Genomic DNA, 20,960 nt, shown 5'->3' with positions numbered 1-20,960 from the left:
CTCTTTTATTATGAATGTATGTGACAGTCTTTAAAAACTGGCAGTTTTTTCCTTCATGCATCATAATACCTGATTGTCTATTTTTTCCTCAGTGCAACTATATTGCACTTATCCAAAGTTCCCCAATAACATATGCTTGTATGTTAGGCAGGTGCAGAGAATTCATTATAACAGGAAATCTGGATAAAACCGGAAAAAAAAGAAAGGGCGTGAATATTACTAGCAAAAACTTAAGAAATAAATTGCATTTGCTGTTCTCTACAGAGTTTTCCTAGAAGCTTCAAAGATTCACTTATGCAGTTCACGATGTGTAATGTTTTAGAATCTGTCAGCGACATTACATTTGAATACTTTGACTCCTGAATTCTGCTGCCTTCACTAGCAGATACTTTTTTTCTTAGCTACCACCAGGCTGGGTACATGGAGCTTCTCTGCTCAGAGTCTCCACCATAGCACTGCAGGATGCTACACGGAGTGAGTGCACGACTCTCCCCTTCAGGCTCGCTTCAAATTCAGGCTGACAACACTGTATATACAAAATATGCCCGATATTTTAAAGATTTCTTTGAAAGCCTCATAACAAACAAATGAAAACAAATCTGAAAATTGGTAGAATAACTGTTGCCTTCTATCACTTTTGCTTACTTCCCATCCTTTAGGAAAACAATGCTTTTGGAAGCCATAAAATGAAAGCTATTCCTCACTAAAATGTCGTGTCATCACATTTTCAAAAGCCTCCCATAGAAAGACAGAGATTTAAGACAACAGAGTAAAGTCTTTGCTTAATACAATTAGCATTTAAATATTTTAATCAATAAAAGATGACAATTGGACTGGGCTAGATGCCAACTCCCTGGGAACCATGCCTTTTGTCACACATATTTGCACTGCTGTGTTACTGAACAGTAGTAAATATACCAGAACAGTGAATGTCCGTGACACAATCTGGGAGCTGTATCAACTTAAAATCTTTACCTTCTGTGGCAGCAAAAGGAGTAGCAGAAAATTAACAGCAAGTAATGATTTCCTGGACTGTGCTGATTATGATATAGTTAAGATGCATGTGATGAGACCCACTAGCCAGTAGAAAATGGCAACTGTGAGTTCTATCTGTTTGCATGGGACCTGAAACAGTTAACAGTACTGGTATTTAATCATCATAACCACGATGAGGCAGGAAAAAAACCTCCTCAACGTTTGTTTTCCCAATGGCACTTGGCAGATGAGCATATAGCAAGTGCATCTGCTGGAAGCGCTTACACTTAATGAGTCACTAACATTGGTAAGTTCAGTTCACATCTTTTAGTGCAAAAGAGAGAGACAGAAAGGAAGGAGTAGTTTTTAGAAGTTTTCTACTAGAAAGCTAGTCTGAAAATGTCTGCTTAATTAGGTAGTTCTTTGCTCACCAATTGAGCAGTGCCTGAAAAATCTACTTGCTATTTTTCACAAATGAATGGTATCAAGGCAAAAAAAAAAAAGTGTCAGGAGTGTCTTTGTGAACCATGTAACAAAGTAATCTTTACCAGCAATACCCACATGGAGAATGCTTCACTCAGATCTTTCTTCGGTTTCTTGGCAAGATTTCAAATTCTTCCAGGTTCCTTCAACACAGCTGTTCCTGTTGCCCTTGAGTGGGCAAAATAAGCACTCTTTGTCAACAGTGAACTTGCATTTTCTGCAGGCATTAGCCAGGCATGATGAATTCATGTATACCTCATGCAAGTTCTGCAAAGTGAACTATGTCCCCCATCCATAAAGGTTGATGAAAAATCAGTTTCTGATGAATTTCAGATGACAGCTTCCTCCATAAAAGCACATTTGGAAGGAAGACAAAAGGTTCAAAACCAACTGGTCTTCACATGAGGCACATCTATAATCCTCACTAAAAGAAACATTTGGTTCTGTTATTTGTAAGAGCTGTCATCATGCCTGCTCAGATTGTCCAACCAGTCCTGCTTACTGGGAAAGCAAAAATATTTTTGCTTAATAGCAACCTCAGCTGTGATGCAGCAACGTGTTCATTCTCTCACGATATTCAGGGTGAAGTTTCCTGCCACCAGTATTCCATTTTGCACCTGGCCACCTTTTTTTTCTAAACCAGTGATCTGGTAAGAAACCCCAAGCAAAAGAGATACGTTCACGATTCCATGCTGAGCCAGTGTTCACCAAGTAGACAGTTCTAGGAAGCAACTGGTAGGTCAGTGCCTGGGCAGCAACATCCCAAAAACCACTCTTGGATTCTCCAACATCCAAGGCAAAGGACAGAAAGGGGCCCATCTTTAGGCCATATATACTTACAGGAGATCAGGAAGCCCAGTTTCAATCCAAGGAAAGCAATGACTTGTCTGAGGGGGTTTTAAAAGACTTTATTAGCTCCAGAATCTTATTCTCAGCATAGAGGCTCTATCATAAACCAAATTTTGTCATTCCAGATGTAAAGAGCCACAATTTGGGCTCTTGGCTTACTGTCTTTCAATGAATAATGAATCTCTCATGCTGGGGAATCTTTCTGTGTTTGGGAAACTTGCAGCTTTGTATTAGGAAAATAAGCAACATGGTTCATTGTACTACTTTGAGCAGCTGCTTTAGTGTTTTTTAGTTTTTGCACATACCTCTTATGTCCACTAATAATACAAAGGCCTCAATCACTCTTGCCCACAGTTATGATGGTGAGACTGGCAGAGGGTCCTGGCTTAAGCACCTCTGGGTGGAGCAATGCTCAGCTAGTACAGAACTGGAAGATTTGTGCAATCTCAGGCAGTGCAGAGAGATGTGCTGATGATAGGAGTGATAACAGAACAAGCATGTAGGTGTAACAGACTTACAATTTGAAGCTTGTATATCTGTTGTTTTGCTAAATGGTTGTGGTGCAAGACTGAGCCATATTCAAGAAAAACTGAATGCAAAGAGGTTCAGTGACATCCCTGACATACAAGACAAAGTCTTTCTTGTTATTCTTCTGATAAAGAAGGAACAGAATAAACCTAACAAGAAAAAACCCTACCACACTTCCACAAGTAAACAATTAAAATAGTCCTAATGCTTTGGAACCATATTGCCAAATGCCTGTCTTTGGATGGTCCTGACTCCAGCTTCTGCAGCAGGAAGAGCAGGATGAAAAAAAAAAAAGCAACGTAGGGAAGAATGTGAGAACACCCTGACACAAGAAGGATCCTTCAATAGTTCCTGTTCAATTTTCATCTGATTGGCTGCTACAGGCACAGCAACATTTTTGTAGCTAATCTGTTCTTTTCTCTCAATAATCTGCACCAAAATGTTGCTTATACTTAGCTCAGTAATAGCTCTGGCCAACGAATATGCAGGAACAGCAAGGACAGTATAGGAATTCAGCAGTACTGAGGAAAATTTTAATCCTACTAAATTTGGCAGCACAAATCTCTTATGTAACCTGTGATTTAGGGGACAGGCTGATCATCTGGGAATATTACTGTGTTCTTCTCAGTACATTAAACAAAACTGGCAATTTTCCATTACAAATTTTCTTTTGTTTTTCACTGCATAATATCTCAGGAAAATGCTTACAAAACATTTTCAGTATCAACAATATGCTTTTATATGACAATTCAATTATAAGGAGGGCGTATATAATTTTAAAAGCTACCTTTAAGTGCTTCTTTGCCAAGACTGCCTTGAACAGTGGTACATCTCAGACGTTCAGGAGATGGCTTGTGATTTAAATTTAAAGCAATGAGACTCCAAAGCAATGCTTGGAAAATGAGTTTCTCTGAAAATTGACTGTTACATCAGCATATTTTATAGATCTCAGGAACTGAAACTCTCACAAGGCTAAGAAGCTTTGAGGGCTACAGATGGAAGATCCTGAGCATGTACAAATCCCTAGAAAAACAAAACACTCTTTGTATCCACCATTAAAAAAAAAGCCCACCAAAGCAAACCCCATCCTCCTTTTACAACAAAAATACATTCTAACATGCAAAAGCAGCTGCCCAGTAATAGGGCACAGGCGCTTAAAAGCTCAATTCACAAAATAATTATAAACAAAGTATCATATTATTTAAATCCCTGTTGTTCTTAAATCAGTTACAAAATGAGGTAAGAGTTCATTCAGTGCCAATATTTACAGAGTGCAATAAACATTCAATTCATACCAGGTATTCAAGAATTACAATGTCATGCTTTTGAAGTAGAGATACTGGCCAGTTTCAAGAAGACAAGAAAAGAAGTTTTATTCACAGAATAGCAAAAATCAGTCAATTCTACAGCACACACCCATAAAGGGTGAAGAATTCAGAGAATATCGGAGAATCTGCCACCTGCAATTGTCATACACTCCTTACAAGCACTTGCTGCAGAGCTCAAAGCCAATTATAGACATTTTCCCCCATACAAAGGATGTGTCATAGAGATATACACTAATATTGGAATTCCTTGATGTGTTTGGAAACAAGTGGCCAGCACCAAGATATCACCAGCTAGCTAATCCACGTACCTCCATTCAATTGCTGCAATAAATGAAGCTTTTAAAGTGAAAAGCAGCAGCATTCCTCTCTTCTTTTGGAAAACTCAGCCAACTCCACTATCCTGACAAAGCTTCTTAGTAAATATAAAATGCTGAAAAGAATGACCCCTGTAGCAACTGCAGGAAGCTAACACATTTGGAAGAAACGTAGGTGACAAATGCTTAATAATGCATAATTAAGAGTGACAGGAAATGTCAAACACCCCCCTTTAGAGGGCTACTTACAGTGCAACTACAGGGTGGCTTAACTATATGCACAACATTCTTCTTTTGGTCCCATAGAAAGAACAGCAATTTTTCAGCATCCAGTAGTCATGCAGTTTTCTCAGTAAAAATATGAGAACAAAAGGAAACCTAAAACGTATTCACAGGGAAATTCCCATTGATAGTTTTTCTGTTAAGAGTTGAAAGGAAATTGCAGAAGCACGAGACTGCCAAGAGAAGGTTGCTGGGAGGAGTAAACACTTAAATAGGTCTAGTTAAAATGGCACCATGAATTAAGGAGTACCATTCTTTCCCCTTAAAATGCATGCAAAGTGAACACTTATTATGCTCCATAACAGAAATTGGTTTCTTGTGTAGAAACCAAGCAAAGGACAAGAGAACTGCAGAGTCATATGCAGCCTCTCATGCTCAGAGATGCTCACTTCCAGTCTTGTATCAAACCAGTGCTGAAGACAAGGCACCCTGCTTTCAGCTTTCAAATTTGACACGTATATAAGCAGTTATATCATCAAATTCAAGAGCAAGTTTCAAACTAGGTATCTAAAAACCAGACCAAATTAGGAAATGATGAGACTGAGACACTTAGAAATTGATGCTCATTATTTTATTGCCTTGGGCCACCAGATGCCACACATAAAGCCTCCCTGGAGGCTAACGAGGGAACAGGTGATCAGCCTGCACTGGGTTTGGCTGGGGTAGAGTTAAGTTTTCTTTGCAGTGGCTGGTATGGGGCTGTGTTTTGGATCTGTGCTGATCACAGGGTTGAAAACATAAAGATGTTTCTGTTATTGCTGAGCAGGGCTTATACAGAGCCAAGGTCTTTCCTGCCTGCAAGGAGACTGGGGGTGCATGGGAGGTTGGGAGGAGACACAGCTGGGCCAGCTGACCCCAGCTGACCAAAGGGATATTCCAGACCCTGTGACATCACGCTCAGTATGTAAAGTGTGGGATATTTGGAATGATGGTGTTTTGTCTTCCCAAGTAACTGTTACACGTGATGGGGCCCTGGTCTCCTGGAGATGGCTGAACACCTGCCTACCCATGGGAAGTAGTGAATGAATTCCTTGTTTTGCTTCGCTTGTGTGCGTACCTTTTGCTTTCCCTATTAAACTGTCCTTATCCCATGAGTTTTCTAGCTTTTATCCTTCCAACTCTCTCCCCAGTCCTGCTGGTGGGGGAAAGAGTGGCTCCATGGGTGTGGTTGCTGGCTGGAGCTAAACCACGACAATGACAAAGAAAGAACTGGCAGGGGAACTCAGTAGACTTCAGTAGTTTAACAGTTTGTGATATAACCAACAGTACTGTAGGCAGAAACAAAATTCAACAGGACAATTGCATTAAGATCTGAAGAGCACGGACATAAGTTTGGGCTGAGAGTAGTTACAAAAACTTACAGGTATAGAACTGAATTAAGAGATTTTAATGAAGTGATACAAGCTCATATTTTATACATCTATAAAATATAACTATGAAACAAGCAGAAGACTAGTGATAGGCCAAAAGAATAAAAGTGTTAATCTCAAAAATCTCTCTTATGATGGTAACATAGTTTCAACCTATCCACCAGGATCTTCTCATTCCCTTTGAACTGTATCAGTCACTGCAAACCATTAGCTTTCAATATCAGCTAACATTAATGCTAAAACAAGAATCAAATATTATGTACATTCTTAGGCAAACCATCAGGTTGTCTTTACCTCTCATCTCATTCCAAGTAACTGCATTATCTTCCAAAAAGTATTATTCACACATTATTTTAGGGAAAAGTTACTGTACAAGGACACAGAAGTTAAAGTTCATAAAAAGACTACTCAATACAATTAGACTGAAGTTTGCTTGTAGTTCTTTGTATCCAAGACCTTCTTGCCACACATTGAGCAGATGCCTATAAGCATACAAAAGGTGTGTAAATTATTTTAAAACTATTGAAGTCTTCTTCAAAAACACATTTGCTATGTATTTTGGTAAAGATTATTTTTTTAAAAATTGTTCAAATGAGCTCTTATTGACATTCGGTGCATTTTCTCAACAGATACTGCAAAATTAGAAGTAATATTATGACTTCTAATACATATTAGTAGTTGCAGCATATGTGTAATACTGCCACTCAAGAAAGTAAGCTCTATTTTGAGAGCATTATGATTAACAACACTGCCCGAAGCCTCTGTAATTTGCTGGAATTTTGGAAGAGAGCCAGGAAAGGCTCACATCCAGCAAACGGGTAAAATTGGTGTATTGTTAATCCTTTTAAGTTCTGTAGCCAAACCAAGGCCTGAGATGGACAGAAAGTAGCAGGGCGAAGAAAATACAGAAATTTACTTTTTTCTCTTTCTCTTTTATTCCTTAGGTATTCTACTTTTTAAACTAGCCTACTGCTTTACCAAGATTAAAAGTTGGTCGTTCTGTGGGAGTTTTTTTGGGGGGTGGATAAGTGTGGAGTGTTTAGTTTTTGCTTTAGAGGTAGTTTTTGTTTGGGTTTTCGGTTTGGGATTTGTTTGTTGTTTTGTTTTGGGGGGTTTTTTTGAGAACACTATTTAGAGTTTTAGATTCAGTTATTATAAAAAGGGGAGAGGGGAGAAGGGAACAGAAAAGGGACTGCTACAATCAAATGAGTTTTACAAAATCTAATTTTTTTCAACCTGAGAAAAATCAAACTTGCTAGATGACAGTTTCCTATGCAACTGCCAAGATTAAACTTACAGTTATTCTTCAAATCTACTGGTTCTCATACCAGAAACATTTTAGAAGAATCAGAATCACAGAATTACACAGGTTGAAAGGAATCTCCAGCAGTCTTTAGTCCTGCCCCACTCAAAACACAGCCAATTTGGATGAGGTTGGCTCAAGTCATCCTCTGAATACCTCCTTGTAGAGATTCCACAACCTCTGGTGGTGCCTGTTGGTACAGTATTTGATCACTCTCACACTGAAAAATTGCTTTCCTTGTATGTAATTAAGAGTTTCCACATTCTAATCTGTGTGCATTGTTTTTCATTCTGTTACTGTGCTCCTCAGAAGAGTCTTTGTGTTCTCTGTGCCTTCCTATTAGTAGTCAAAGACAGCAATTAAATCTGATAATCTCATTTTAGCCTTCTGTTTGTAAGGCAAAACAAATTCAAGTGTTCCCCTTCCTACCTAGTTTCTAACCAAACTGGGGTATTTTGGTACTCAGTGAAACTCACCCTTTTTATAGGCACATCCTTGACAATAGTGAGACCCTGGCTGATGGACAGAACTCTTACAGATCCGACATATTGCAAACTTGTTCTTTCCATAAGGATCAAATCTGGGGAAAAAAAGAAAAGTATTTGATTTATACACCTTGAAATTAAGTATTTCTTCTGCCTCATCCTAAAAAGCTTAAGCCAGAGGACATAGTCAGAAACTCCAGCAAAACCTTTAATTTAGAAAAGGGTTATACAAGAATTAATTCTAATAGGCTGCACAGAGTATGCAGAAAAGCTCCCACTTTCCCTACTAAGAGAAATTTCTTGCATTACAGACAACAAATTAACAAAAACAGAACTAAAAATGTGTATTTTTATTAAAAGACTACATGACTTTGAACTTAAACAGCTTCCAGCAGCATCTTGCTTCCTTGCACAACAGAAAGTCCCTTGGAGCCTAAGGAAATGCTCAAGAGATTATACCAGCAATCTAGCACAGAAAATAAGCCTTCCCAGCTTCTCTCCTACAAAAGCATCAAACTCCAGCAATTCCAGTGAGAACCGCAGTAAAATACTTGTCCACACTCTATGACTGAGCAGAAACCCCTCATGAAATATGTACTGACATATTTTTACCAACTAATAAAATATCATAATCCCCACAACTGGGGTTTTTTTAAGTGTATTTTGGACAAGTTTTGAGTAGTTGCCCAGATGTGCAGGAAACAGGCCTCAGTTAGTTTGTTAATGGATGTTCTTAGCCAAAATCAGTATTAAATACTAACCTTGCCTTCTTTGAGGTCAGTGCCTTGTTTTCATTTAATTTGCGGCCACCGCTTTCTACAGAAAGAATAAAACCATAAGCAAATTAATTTCCCAGTTCCAAGCATACTTTAAAAAGCTTAGTTTACAGCTTTTACACTTGTGCAAAACAAGTCACAGAGATAAAACATACAGCATAGCACAATGGAACACTTTATACTCTGTTTAAATACTCTGTTTATCGCCATTCCATACAGGAAAAAAAACCCAAACAGACAAATTCAATACTGAAGAGTTTCGGGTAATAAATTCCCAATGCATTGAATCAGCATGGGAGGGAAACTATGAGAGTTAAGATTTAATCTGATTAGTAATGTAACATTTTAGCCTTAATATGATAAGATAGCTCAGGTGCCTGACTGGTTTTATAATACCTCAAAAACAAGTGTTAAACCTCCCCGGGGTTACCTGTAGTGTTTCTTGCACCATCTTTCCATGTGTCGGGAGTGATCACCGTACCAAGCTTCTTCTCGCCTATGTAAGGAGATATTACAAAGCAAAAAAAAATTCAGAATCACAGAATCAATTGGGCTGAAAAAGACTTCTGAGATCATGGAGTCCAACCTATGACCTAATACCACCCTGTCGACCAGACCATGGCACTATGTGTCATGTCCTGTCTTCCCTAAAACACCTCCAGTGACAGTGACTCCATCACATCCTAGGTGGCCCATTCCAATGCCTAATGACCTTTCCTGTGAAGATATTCTTCCTAACATCCAACCTAAACCTCCCCTGGCGCAGATTAATATTATGTCCTCTTGTTCTGTCACTAGTCGCCTGGCAGAAAAGGCTGACCCCCACCTGGCTACACCCTCCTTTCAGGTAGCTGTAGAGAGTGATGAGGTCTCCCCTGAGCCTCCTTTGCCCCAGGCTAAAAAACCCCAGCTCCCTCGGCCGCTCCTCGTAGGACTTGTGCTCCAGACCCTTCATCACCTTCGTGGCTCTTCTTTGGACCCACTCCAGCGCCTCAATATCCTTCCTGAACTGAGAGGCCCAGACCTGGACACAGCACTCGAGGTGCGGCCTCACCAGTGCCGAGTACAGACGGACGATCACTTCCCTGGTCCTGTTGGCCACACTATTCCTGATACAGACCAGAATCATCTAAACTATGCTGCGCTAATACGTGCCACAGGCACTGCCCGTGGAATGACAGCTCACACAGGGCCCTTCCCGGAACCGCCGCCGCCCAGAGTCCGCCCCGAGCAACCCGGGACCCGCAGCTGCTGCTCCGCTCGGGGGCCGGCCGGGACCCCCGCAGGAAAGGCAAGGCAAGGCAGGGAAGGGCAGGACCCCCCCGCAGCCCCCGTCCCCCGCACTCACACTTCTCGCACACCATCTCTGCCCCACCACAACAAGCCGCCGCTTCCGACACCGCCCCGGATCTGGCGTCGGGTCCCGCCGCCTTCCGCTGCCGGGCGGCCCCGGGCGCTCCCGGTCAGAGGCGGGAGCGGCGCCACCGCCCCTCACCCCGCAGGGCCTGGGGTTGTCTCTCCCAGGGGCTGCCCTTGATTTTTTTTAAGTGATTGACGTTCTTCTGACCCAAAAGCCAGGCTCAGGGCTCTGCCTGGTGTATCGCGACTAGGAAAGATGTTGCCCTGTGGCGCTGCCGCCGCGTTTCCGTAGCGGGTTAACTCGGTGTCCTGCGGGTGGTCCCTTCCCGGGGAACACGATGAAAGAGGCAGAAATCAGGAGGCTCCTGGCTGCCAACCTCCTCTGTGCGCTGTCGATTGTCCTGACGGCGGTTGTTCCGTCTTTCTTCCTGGAGGGATTCACGGTGCTGGGAACGCACCTCACGTGGCTCTGTGTTTGTTCTGTCTGTGTCGGTGCCCTTAATGTAATCTTGCACTTAGCCCTTAAACCAAGTCAGTCTCCTAAGAGAAGTTCGTTTGCTCAAAAGGTAAGATTTGTTTTTGTTCTTAAGTTGCTACAAGACAATACAGAGGGGAATCAAATTCTCTGAAATAATCCAGTGAGAAAAGAAAAGACACTTTTTGGTGGTGAATTCTCATTTTCCATGAATGAGCTGGGTGTAGCACTTTTTGAAACGAGTTTTTCAATATTTTCATTATGTTCAACTTTTTCTGTCATCTGTTCATAACCTGTTTGGGTGAGTGAGTCTGTGCTTTCCTTATTCCTGTCAGTGCATTGCTGTTTGTAGTCCCAATAATTTGCATGGTGGAAAAATCTGACAAAATTGAACGGGCACAGAACTCCTTTCATAGTCCAGGCCTCGCTACTCTTCTTGATTAGTGGGTATACCAAAAAGACATGTCATCACAGCTTCTTGTGTGTAGTTGTAAGTTTGTAATGACTTTAAAGGAAGAAAAAATACTTTTTAGAATCTGAGACGTAAAAGAGACAGTAGCTCATTACAATTTAAACAAAGTTGGCCAATTTAAAAAAGTTATGTGGAAAAATATTAAAGTGGCTACATTTCCTTGAATGATGAAAATTTCATACAGAAAAATCTAAATTTGGGAGACATTATTTGTAATTACAGTTTGCAACAGGGAACGTTAAAGGTACAAATCCCAGTGAAGTAAGTTTGAACGTCAGGAATTTGGAGCAGCACACAACTTGCTCAGGAGTGGGGGAATACATCCATCGGAGTTTTGAAGTCAGGTGCATAGTCTCACACCTGACTTGCTGAGTCAGACAAGATGTAGTGCTCTGATGTGGTGTTTCTTAAACATTTAAGCAAGCATCTCAGAAAGCAGTATCCTTGTATGCAAAGCTTCTGTGTAGTTTTGCTGGCTGAGGAGGATGTGAAATGCACAAAACCGTTACGGAAAACACGTATTTTAACAATCTGTGATATAAAAATGAAGCGTGCTTCATGTTCTAGGGGAGGTTTCATCTTAGACTAGCATAAGGAGTAAATATACAAAAAAGAAAGAGTTAAAGGGAAATTATGGAATTGCATTGGTGACCTGATCAGAACAGACCTAATCAGAACTGTTTATCAAGTGTGTATGCTTCTGTATGATATACTGAGTACTCAGAAACTGTTGTTCATAGAAAGTTATGTGTTTTGCAGATTTATAGAAAGTCTGGATATTTCCCAAATGTATTTGGAATTTAAGATGCCAAGTTCAAAGTGCAGTGTTTTTTATTTAATGTCATTTTGATTCTGAATGTTGCATATTTTTTTATATTGCATCTTTTCTTGCTTTTAAATATTTTTTCGCTTTCTGTGAGAGTTGCCTTTTAATGAATGGACATGACAGTCAGATGTAAAACAGAAATGTAAAAATATCCAATAAAATTACTTCTGTTTATCCTGTCATTTCTGGTTATATTTTTTGTACTTTTGCCTTATTCTAAAGGGTTGCATGAAAAAAGTTTTAGATGGAGTGTGATCATTTTTGATTATTTAAACATATGGAAAATTGTTTTTAAATATGCCATGCTATTATACTGTGTTGTAGCTGAAATTAAAGAAGCAATTAGAGTACTGTGCTCTTGATAAGATGTAGACTGTGTATGTTACTTATGTTCTTCTTTGAAACATTATTCTGATATTTTATTGCTCTTTTTTAGATATCCAGATTTCTAAAATGCTGTATATACTTTTTCATGTCTTGCATACTGTTTCATGCGATTATTGTTCTTTATGGAGCACCTCTCATAGAGTAAGTCAGAAGACCCTCTCTTTCTCTAAACATTCTAAGGGGCAGTTCTCCTTGCAGATATTGGTATAAGTACTTGTATGTTTTCTAGTACACTGAAAGTTAAAGGATAAAGCTCCTGGCTGGGGGAAGAAGGGTGGCTGCTTGGGTTTTGGTTGGTTGGTTTAATTTAGATTTGTTATTGTGGGTTTTTGTTTGCTTGTTTGTTTTCTTAGAAGCTAGCTCTTACAATTTTATTTGGAGAAGTCTCGTTTACAAACAACTTCTTTTACTTCAATATTTACCTTAAGCATACAGGCATGCACATTTTTCAGAGTTTCATTTAGTCATTTTCCCCATAAGATTCTAAACCACACATCTTGCATGTCTTTTGTCCTTTTGACATTAGTATTTTAACTTTTAGAAAAGTTTTATAAAAAGAAAAAAAGAAGAAGTATGAAGCAATCTGATTTTTGAGAGATACACTAATTACTGACTACTAATAGCATCATGTAGTTTCATTTCATGGCTACTTTCACAACACCAAACTAGAAAAATAAATGGAATAAATAAGTAAATGCACAAGTATACTTCAAGTTAGAACTAATGCTGTATATGAGATACAACTGTGGTGTTTTAAAAATGTTACAGATATTGGGCATTTAAAATAATTACTGCATTTCAGTCTTGAAATAACAGAAGAACTCTCTCCAATTTTCTTAACTATTCTACAAAGCAAGAAGAAAATATTTTATTCTTCTACATGAGGTTAAGAAAGCACTTGTGCTTTCACAAGTTGACTTAGAGGTTTTGGGTTTTTTCCCTAAATCTTAGAACTCTTAGAAAATTAATAACCTACCTCACTTAATTTTGTAATATTCTTTCTTCGTAGGTCAGTTACTGAGACATTTTTGTTTGCAGTTCTCCTGTCTACCTTTACTACTTTACAGTGCTTGTGTATTCTGGGACCAAACATACAAGCATGGATACGGGTATTTAGTAAAAATGGGTAAGTGCTAATCTAAAGTTTCTTTTTTAAACCCTAATAGAAACAGACTGAATTGATGTAAACAATATTTCACAGAAATTTCACAGAATATTCTGAGTTGGAAGGGACTCACAAGGATCAAGTCCACCTCTTAAGTGAATGGCCCCTACAGGGACTGAATCCACAATCTTGGTGTTATTAGCCCCATGCTCCAACCAACTGAGCTAATTTCAGGGTCAATATATAATGGAATATTTTGTAAAGAAAAGAAAACTTCCTGAACGATGAGCGTTTTTCATGTTTGTAATTACAGGCTTATGAAAGCTTTTCTGACAAAGAAAATTATTATTTATTTTGAAGACACTGATTTGGAAAGCCAGCTTTTTATTTTTGGCGTCCAGACACTAAATCTCACTTTATATGTGTTTGAAGGAAGCGAAGTGTCCAACACACATTTTACTGGACTGCACATTGTGCAGTCCTGTATGACGGTTGTCAAATAAAGAGGAGACCTGACACTGAGCTGTACAGGGAGAATATTGCACATGTTCCAATAGTATCTTTGTAAAAACAACTTTTAAAGCAGGAATAGCAAGCCAAAACAAACACTTGTTTTAAACTTGCATGTAATGGTGGAAGTTATGTAGAATATACAGTGGTCTGAAGTATGTAATCTTTACCCATGCTCTTCAAATTTCAAAAGGAGCTTTTTTATTGTCAGAGTTTTCAAGCATTAATTTTTTCAAGAGTATGTTTAAAGTAAAATGAGCCTTTTAACCGCATTTTCACCTCAGTGACAGCCATGGCATTAGCATGTATCGAGGATAATGTATTTTTCAGAAGTATTCTATCTCTTCTGCCTTTTTTCATTCAAAAAATAATAGGATTGTTGAAAGACTGGGACACTGAAACATAAAGAGGCTCCCCACATGCTTGAGATTTAATAAGATATTAGTATTCATCCCCTTTTAATAGTTCATAAGAGTGAAGTCTGATCTCAAAAGAAAGTGAATGTATTATGGTGCTGACCTATGGAGTTACTTTTGGTTTGCACTCCTGTAGAGGAGGACAAAACTAGACCTTTCACAGTACTTTCAGGTATTGACTTTTGGTTTATCTCAGTTCTCAACTTACTGAAAAATATCTTGAATCCTTATTCAAGTCATTTATGCTTGTTTATTTGCAGTGGACAGGTTGAATAGACTCTAATAAAAGCATGGAGTTGTTTAGCTAAAACAAATCACTGCTGATTCACTTAGTCATCTTTGGAGGTTTTGCAACTGGAAATAATAGTTGAATGGAAGGAACAGATGTTTGACAACATCAGTCTGTCTTTGTGCCAGGTTAGATTTTGAATGCCTGTCAGCTTCTTTCTTTCCTACTCAAGATATTGTGTTATTCAGTACAAGTATTGCATTGGAAACGATTGTCTTGTTTTGACATTTTTGCTGTGATGACTTGTACCTACTTCTTACTAGTGACCCATGTGACATTAGCTGAGTAAAATGTCTATTATTTTTGATGTTTGTTTACTCTGGCCTTTGAATGAAAATAGACTACAAAGGAATATTGTAGCAGTTTTTTATGGATTGTAGCAAGCTGCTCTTTTAAAAACAATCCCGTGTTTTTTCATTTGACCTTGTAAATGAGTTGGAACTTCTTGTGTCTAGGCACGAGATGAGTGTAGATGTGATATATTAAAAGATTGTCTCTAACTTAACCACGTGGAATGAGGTGGGACTGGTTAAATGGAGGAAAAAGATGGTTAGGTAAGATCAACACAGCTGCTTGCCTTGAAAATAGAACTTAGGGAATTGAATTGCTCTGGAAGAGCAAGCTTGAAAGACTGATTAAGTGTATAGCTTAGTATAAAAAATTAATGTATTTTAAAAATACCTGAATGCAGCTTAGACTTAAGTAACCACTGGCATTTATTTTTGTTACTCTTATTTGCCTGTGCAATATTTTTAGTATCAAAATGTGCTTGTACTATTGTCTTTGCAGAAAGACAGAAAAAGACGTAGAAAAAGAAGGTTTATCTTGATATACCAAGTGTAAATAAGTAACAGACCCTAATTACCTAGTACTGTTGATCTGGATGGCTTTGTGCTATGTTTAAGGTGGTTTAGTGTGAAAATATTGATGCTCCTAATGGCTTATCACAGGACTATTCATAAAGTTAAATTCAAGTAACTTGTATGCAACCTATTACATCATAATGGCTACGGTGTAACCAAGTCAGTCTGACTTAAATATTCCGTGAATAATCTTGCAAAGTGAGTTTTTTTTTCTGTAAACATGCTTAGCTTTTTCTGTTTCTACTTGTAGAACTTGAATGTGAGTCACTAGTAGTAAAATCACTTCCAAGAAGGTTACTACAAGATTAGTCTTAAAAGTGCCCTTATCTCTAGGAGCTGGATTACATGTGCTGTCTCATGATAACATGCAATCTGTGATACTGCAGGTTTATTATTTGTATTATAATAGTTTGGGTGGTTGGTGGGTTGGAGGGGAGGTGTTGCTTGGGTGGGGTTTTGTTTTGTGTACATGAAACACAGCTGTAGCTCAGCCAGAAGATTGCACACACTCCACATTTTTCAAACTAAATACACTTTGGAATTGTCCAAAAATGAACAAAATAGATTTTTTTTTAAAAAAATACTTTATTTTAAGAAATTCAAACAAATTGTCTTACCCTCACATTTATGTGCACATAAAATATAGTGAGAAAAGTAAATCTGCTAGTTTTGCCTGTGGGTTATCTTAGTTGTAGTTTATTCATGGCTGAAAAATAAACCTGTAAAATACAAAGTTTATAAACATTGCTGCAGTTGTTAGCCTCATGCAAAGAAGTTTATATGAGAAGTTTATGTGGTAGGCTAAAGAATACCTGCAAAAATCCCAATAGGTGTCATTCCATGAAGAAAAGGCAGTAATTGAAACACTGTTCCTTCAGGATAATTCTGGAGGACAAGTCAGGTTGTCTTTAAGTAGCCAGTGTCCCTCCTTGCTGCAGAGTGGTTGAATTAGCAGCTGAAATAGTTGCCAAACTACCAGTGGCTGTTTTCCACTTGGGCACTGTGCCTTGCTAATTGTGTTGTTTTGCTTTTGGACTCAGTCTGATTTCTCCATATGGTACAGCAGTATCTGGTTAATCTGCTACACACATAAATTGTCTTGTGGGGGATAAATGTACCTCGGTCAGTCCTAGGTATGTTCTGCTGGCTCTTTTGCTCCTTTTAGGCTGTAGTGAATGTTCTCTTCCCCATTCTGCCTAACAGCTCTCTGCTCAATTATTCAGCTTCTGAAAATAATTCATAATAATTTTCTATATGCAGATTCCTAAACAGCTTTACAGTTACATCAGGACCTTTCCCTTTAAGAAAAAAATGTCAGGCTGGTAGTATTGTGGAGTGTTGTAAGTTAAAGGGATGGGTTTGTAGAAGAAACAGTTTTGCTTAAAATGTTAACCTTGCACTCTCAGTATTATAGTCTATTAGACATTTATTTTGGAAACAATAAAGAATGTTTGCTTTACACTTGTGAGCTGTTTGGTCAATAGCAAATGCAGCAGTGAGTTAGGTGTACTCAGAAGTAAAAAGAAATTTAAAAATCTTCAAAACAAGGTGTTCCTGTCACACAGCCTAAACAGCATATGCAAAGTTCAGAGTTCACTATGCATCCAGTCTTTGAGCCATAAAAATGCACATCTTTTTTCATCTGCTAGCTAAAGCTAGGCGTGTGTTTATAATCTGAGATGTAGCAAACTTACGATTCAGATTGCTTACTGTACTGATTTGGAGCAGGGATTTCAACTGGTTCTCCTGTCTCAGAACTGTGCCCTACTGTGTTCTGAACTTCTGTTGCTCCTGTTTTTTAATTGGCACCAAGCACTCAAATGTTCATGGCTTGAGCAAAGCAAAGCAATCATTTGATAGACTGATGACAGTAAGTGCTCATCTGTTAAACAGAAATCCAACTTCTCCAAAACTTCTGAAGTCAGTAGGAGTAGAAGGCTATAAACTGAGAACTGAAGTCATTTAACATCTCTTATGATATATGTGCCATGACTGGGAATTCAAGGGTTCTTTAGTGTGAAATAAATTTATCCTGCAGCCAGTGTACTTGAACTTGGATGCACTGTTGCTGAAGAGCTGCAATGTGCAGGTTACACTTACTTGCAGTGTTTCTTTTCAGTTGATGGATATTTGCTTTGGAATATTCTCATAGTGGACTTCTATTTTAAATTTCAAATTGTAGTCACTGAATAATATGTCTACACCATAGAGTACTTTGTGACTGTGCTTGTGCTTTTCTGTACAATCCCATACTACCCTTTCATGTCTGCCTCTCCCTGCAGTGCACACACTGTCATTGAGATATATTTATTTGCTCAGCCAAGCAGTGTTTCAAGCTCAATATTTCCAGGTAAAATAAATTAGCTTTTGCAGTAAACATCTCAAGAAGAAAAAAATAATCTCCTGAATGTGTGGTATAGAAAGATTGTAATTACAGCTAAAATGTGCAACTTAAATTTTAAATATAATTTGTGTGTCTTAGGAGAAACCTGCATGCTACTTTATCAAATTTATGAATTTTTATATCTACTTTTAGTCTCAAAAATCTTGGGAGAAATCAGATCTAACATTCTGACATGGTAACTTCAGCTGCTGTTGAAAACTTGTAATATGCTGTTTTTACAGAGCTATGTCCATCTGGGAAAGCAGTCTACAGATTACTACTGTGTGCAGTATACTTGGAGCTTGGTTTGGAGCATTTCCTATTCCTCTTGATTGGGATCGGCCTTGGCAGGTTAGTGTGTGCACCCTTGTAATAAATATTAAAAAATATTAATATTCTGGATTTGCACACTACACAAAATTGCTCTGAAGCTTTACAGGTATATTGGATTTACTCAGAAATTGTTCCTACAGAATTATGCCAGACATTCAAAAAGTCATTGGAAGCATTTGTGCTTACAGTGTAAGGAATTAAAATGCAATATTTTTACCTCTTGTTTGTTACAGATTTATGAGTGTCTGTTGCATGCAAATTTTATCATGAAATAGATCTCATCCAATAAGGATTTTGATAAAAAGAAGCTAGGCAAGCAGGAGGAGAAATGTGAAGTGATGAAGATGGCTCAAGTTTGCCTTCAGTCTGGTAGCTTTTATTGTTCATGGGTAGGGAAGGAAAGATACTTTCCTAGTGTTTTAGCTCCCCTCTGTCTTCCATAAAAGCACTTAACAGAATGCATTTTAAATGGATTTGGATTGACTTGCGTGAAGTGTGTGTCCCAAGCACTGTACTAAACACTTCTGATTTCAAAGGAAGACGAACATTAAACTTTGTAGTTGGACAAGAAAAAATGCGAAGCTGCCATTGCAGATTATGTCTTTATAAATTCAAATGTTTGCGCTATTTTCTTAATATGTTTTTTGGCATGGAGAAAGGATTAAATTATACATAATTGCAGTCTGCAACTGCCATAAAATAATGGCTCTAGTAACAGTTCTTCCTACATGTTCTCAGTGGATACATTCTTTCCTCTGGTTACCAAACTGGTACACTCTTAGCTGAGGAGTACCTACCAGGCCTCTTCTTAAGCAGATGGTTTCAGAAATCAGTGTAACAGGCAGAGGCACTTTCCTCTGTGATATTGTAGAGATGTTGTGGCTTACAGCTGCAGTGGAAATCTGTCTTCCATAAGTAGCTAACAGCCTGCTTTTATGCCACCTGGCTTTCATTGCAGTAGCATAATGAGACATTAAAATTTGTATTTCAGAAATAATAGAGGAGTGGTTTAATACTTTAAGTAAAAATATCAGGTTTTCTTCCCTAAAAACACCTGGTTTTACTCTTGCAAGATGTTTTGCTATCAATCTGACATAGCTGTGTGTTGGCACTAGTTAATTGTTGACGGACATGAATGTAACCAAAAAATCAAAGGATTCATTGAAATGCAATCTTGTTTCTTCTTGCGAAGTCTTATTCGCTTTCCTGTTCTGATGAGAGGCAAGCACTTTTTCCTTGCTCAGCTAGGACTTTAAAATAGCAGGTCACATTTGGCAGGTTTTATTTTATTCCAAAAATGTCAGACTTCGGCATATATAAAAATTTCACCTTTTATGCACCAATGATATAAGGAAAACTTGGTTACTAAGTCAGTTTAACAAAACAAAGACACTAATAGTTGAAGACAGGTATCTTAGGTACAGTTAAATTTTTACTTTTTGTCCATTCCCCCATCTTCCCATAGTGGGAGAGACAAGTTTGGTAATGGTCTGGCAACTTTTTCTGTTTAAAAACTCTTCCAAGTCAATAAAGGCCAAACATGACTGATGAAAGTTTAGCTCTTAATCTATACTTAAGACATCTAAAAAGATATGATCTAACTCCTCAGAACAGCAAAGCACCTGCAGAAACCAAACTTGTCACTAGCTGTTTCTGGGCATGAATGCTCCCCAGAGACTTCAAGCAACAGCAGAAACTCTGTGTCTGCACTTCCCTTTTCCTTCACCATCTCCACCCTCATTTCTGACATACTCCTGATACCAAAGTTAGCAGGGGAGAGTTTCTGACTCTTAAGTCCTGCATCAAAGCAGTTTTCTTCTGCCTAGATCTAGAGCACTTGCTGCTATGTTCTTTCCCTTAAGTTCCCCTCATTTTTCCCCATCCTCACTTCTCCATCTTTCACCTTGTAGAGTTTTAAACAGTGGGGTGGGGGAAGTAATCTTGTGTTCCATTTTGGGTCTGACCTGCTTGATCACTACGTTAATCATCATGTGAGCAGTTTGAGAGCAGCCATAGAGAAGTTTGCTTATCAGTCCTGCAGGCTGCCGCTCCAGCAGTCTTTGAAAACTGCAGTTTTAAGTGCTAATTTTTAAAGATCCGCTTTATTAGGGAAGATGAAAGAAGTTCTTGTTAAATTTAATGTAGTTTTTAAAAGTCCAGTTGTCTCAGAAAGCAACACAGTGAAGCACCAAAATGGTAGCAGATCTTCAAGACAGAAACCATCTGAGCTACATTATGAATCACTTTCTTTGGGAAAACGCCAAACTTCATGCAACAGCTGATGTCTTTTGTCTTTCTACCCCCACTTAGTGGTATGGATTCAACAACCCAGGTATTGCATGTAGTAGCTGCATTGCTGTCTCAAAAATCTTCAGAGCCAAGAGACATTTCTGTTGTTCTTCAGAAGTTCACCAGGCAGTAGCAAAAAGCCCCTTTTTGCAAGACTGTTCCTTTTTCCACCTGATGTCAGGTGATTACAGAAACTCTAATAGTAACAATAAAAGAGGAGGGGTGCTTTCTGTGTTGTCTTCAGCCTAAGACAGGGGAAAGAAAAATGGTTCTCATAACGGATTCTGCTGTTGTTGCAGATCTGTTTAGTTTGGGAGAATATTTTTAATGCAGATTGCCCATCCCCTGAGTGATCTAACTTCTGACTTACTGAACATAAAAATACCTGTACATATAATTATATATGTACAAATACCTATACATATAAAAATACCTGCAGGAAGTAGTTATTATTTAAATAATAATTTTTAAAATCCCCCCAAAATACAAGAATTGATAGAACTTAATCCAGCTGGGTATGCTTAAGGGAACACCTACAGATTAGGTCTCAGGCAAGGTCT

The 20,960-nt window shown here is 38.5% G+C and overlaps 2 protein-coding genes across 2 annotated transcripts in view; one reads left to right on the top strand and one right to left on the bottom strand.

Moving 5' to 3' along the window:
* Window positions 1-4,182: 4,182 nt before the first annotated feature.
* CRIPT (CXXC repeat containing interactor of PDZ3 domain) lies at window positions 4,183-10,155 on the bottom strand. Its single transcript, XM_017811644.1, has 5 exons — window positions 10,042-10,155; window positions 9,124-9,189; window positions 8,679-8,733; window positions 7,909-8,012; window positions 4,183-6,611 (listed from the first exon to the last, which is right to left on the bottom strand). The coding sequence occupies exons 1-5, from the start codon at window positions 10,055-10,057 to the stop codon at window positions 6,547-6,549; spliced, it is 306 nt and encodes a 101-aa protein (XP_017667133.1). The 5' UTR covers window positions 10,058-10,155; the 3' UTR covers window positions 4,183-6,546.
* PIGF (phosphatidylinositol glycan anchor biosynthesis class F) overlaps window positions 10,127-20,960 on the top strand; it is a 19,016-nt gene continuing 8,182 nt past the window's right edge. Inside the window, exons 1-4 of the mRNA XM_017811639.1 lie at window positions 10,127-10,618; window positions 12,262-12,353; window positions 13,222-13,338; window positions 18,021-18,129. Coding sequence (XP_017667128.1) covers window positions 10,391-10,618; window positions 12,262-12,353; window positions 13,222-13,338; window positions 18,021-18,129 — 546 coding nt within the window. The 5' untranslated portion in view covers window positions 10,127-10,390. The remainder of the gene's footprint in view (window positions 10,619-12,261; window positions 12,354-13,221; window positions 13,339-18,020; window positions 18,130-20,960) is intronic.

Source organism: Lepidothrix coronata, unplaced genomic scaffold, assembly GCF_001604755.1.
Source record: "Lepidothrix coronata isolate B3197 unplaced genomic scaffold, Lepidothrix_coronata-1.0 Scaffold33, whole genome shotgun sequence".
Classification (NCBI taxonomy): Eukaryota; Metazoa; Chordata; class Aves; order Passeriformes; family Pipridae; genus Lepidothrix; species Lepidothrix coronata.
The sequence above is the reverse complement of the archived record's forward strand: the minus strand, read 5'-3'. Positions and strand labels throughout refer to the sequence as shown.

Coding starts and splice junctions, on each gene's coding strand:
- CRIPT (XM_017811644.1), bottom strand. Junction 8,734..9,123: donor TGGTGCAAGAAACACTACAG/GTAACCCCGGGG, acceptor TTCTTTCTGTAG/AAAGCGGTGGCCGCAAATTA. Junction 8,013..8,678: donor CTGACCTCAAAGAAGGCAAG/GTTAGTATTTAA, acceptor TTTTTTCCCCAG/ATTTGATCCTTATGGAAAGA.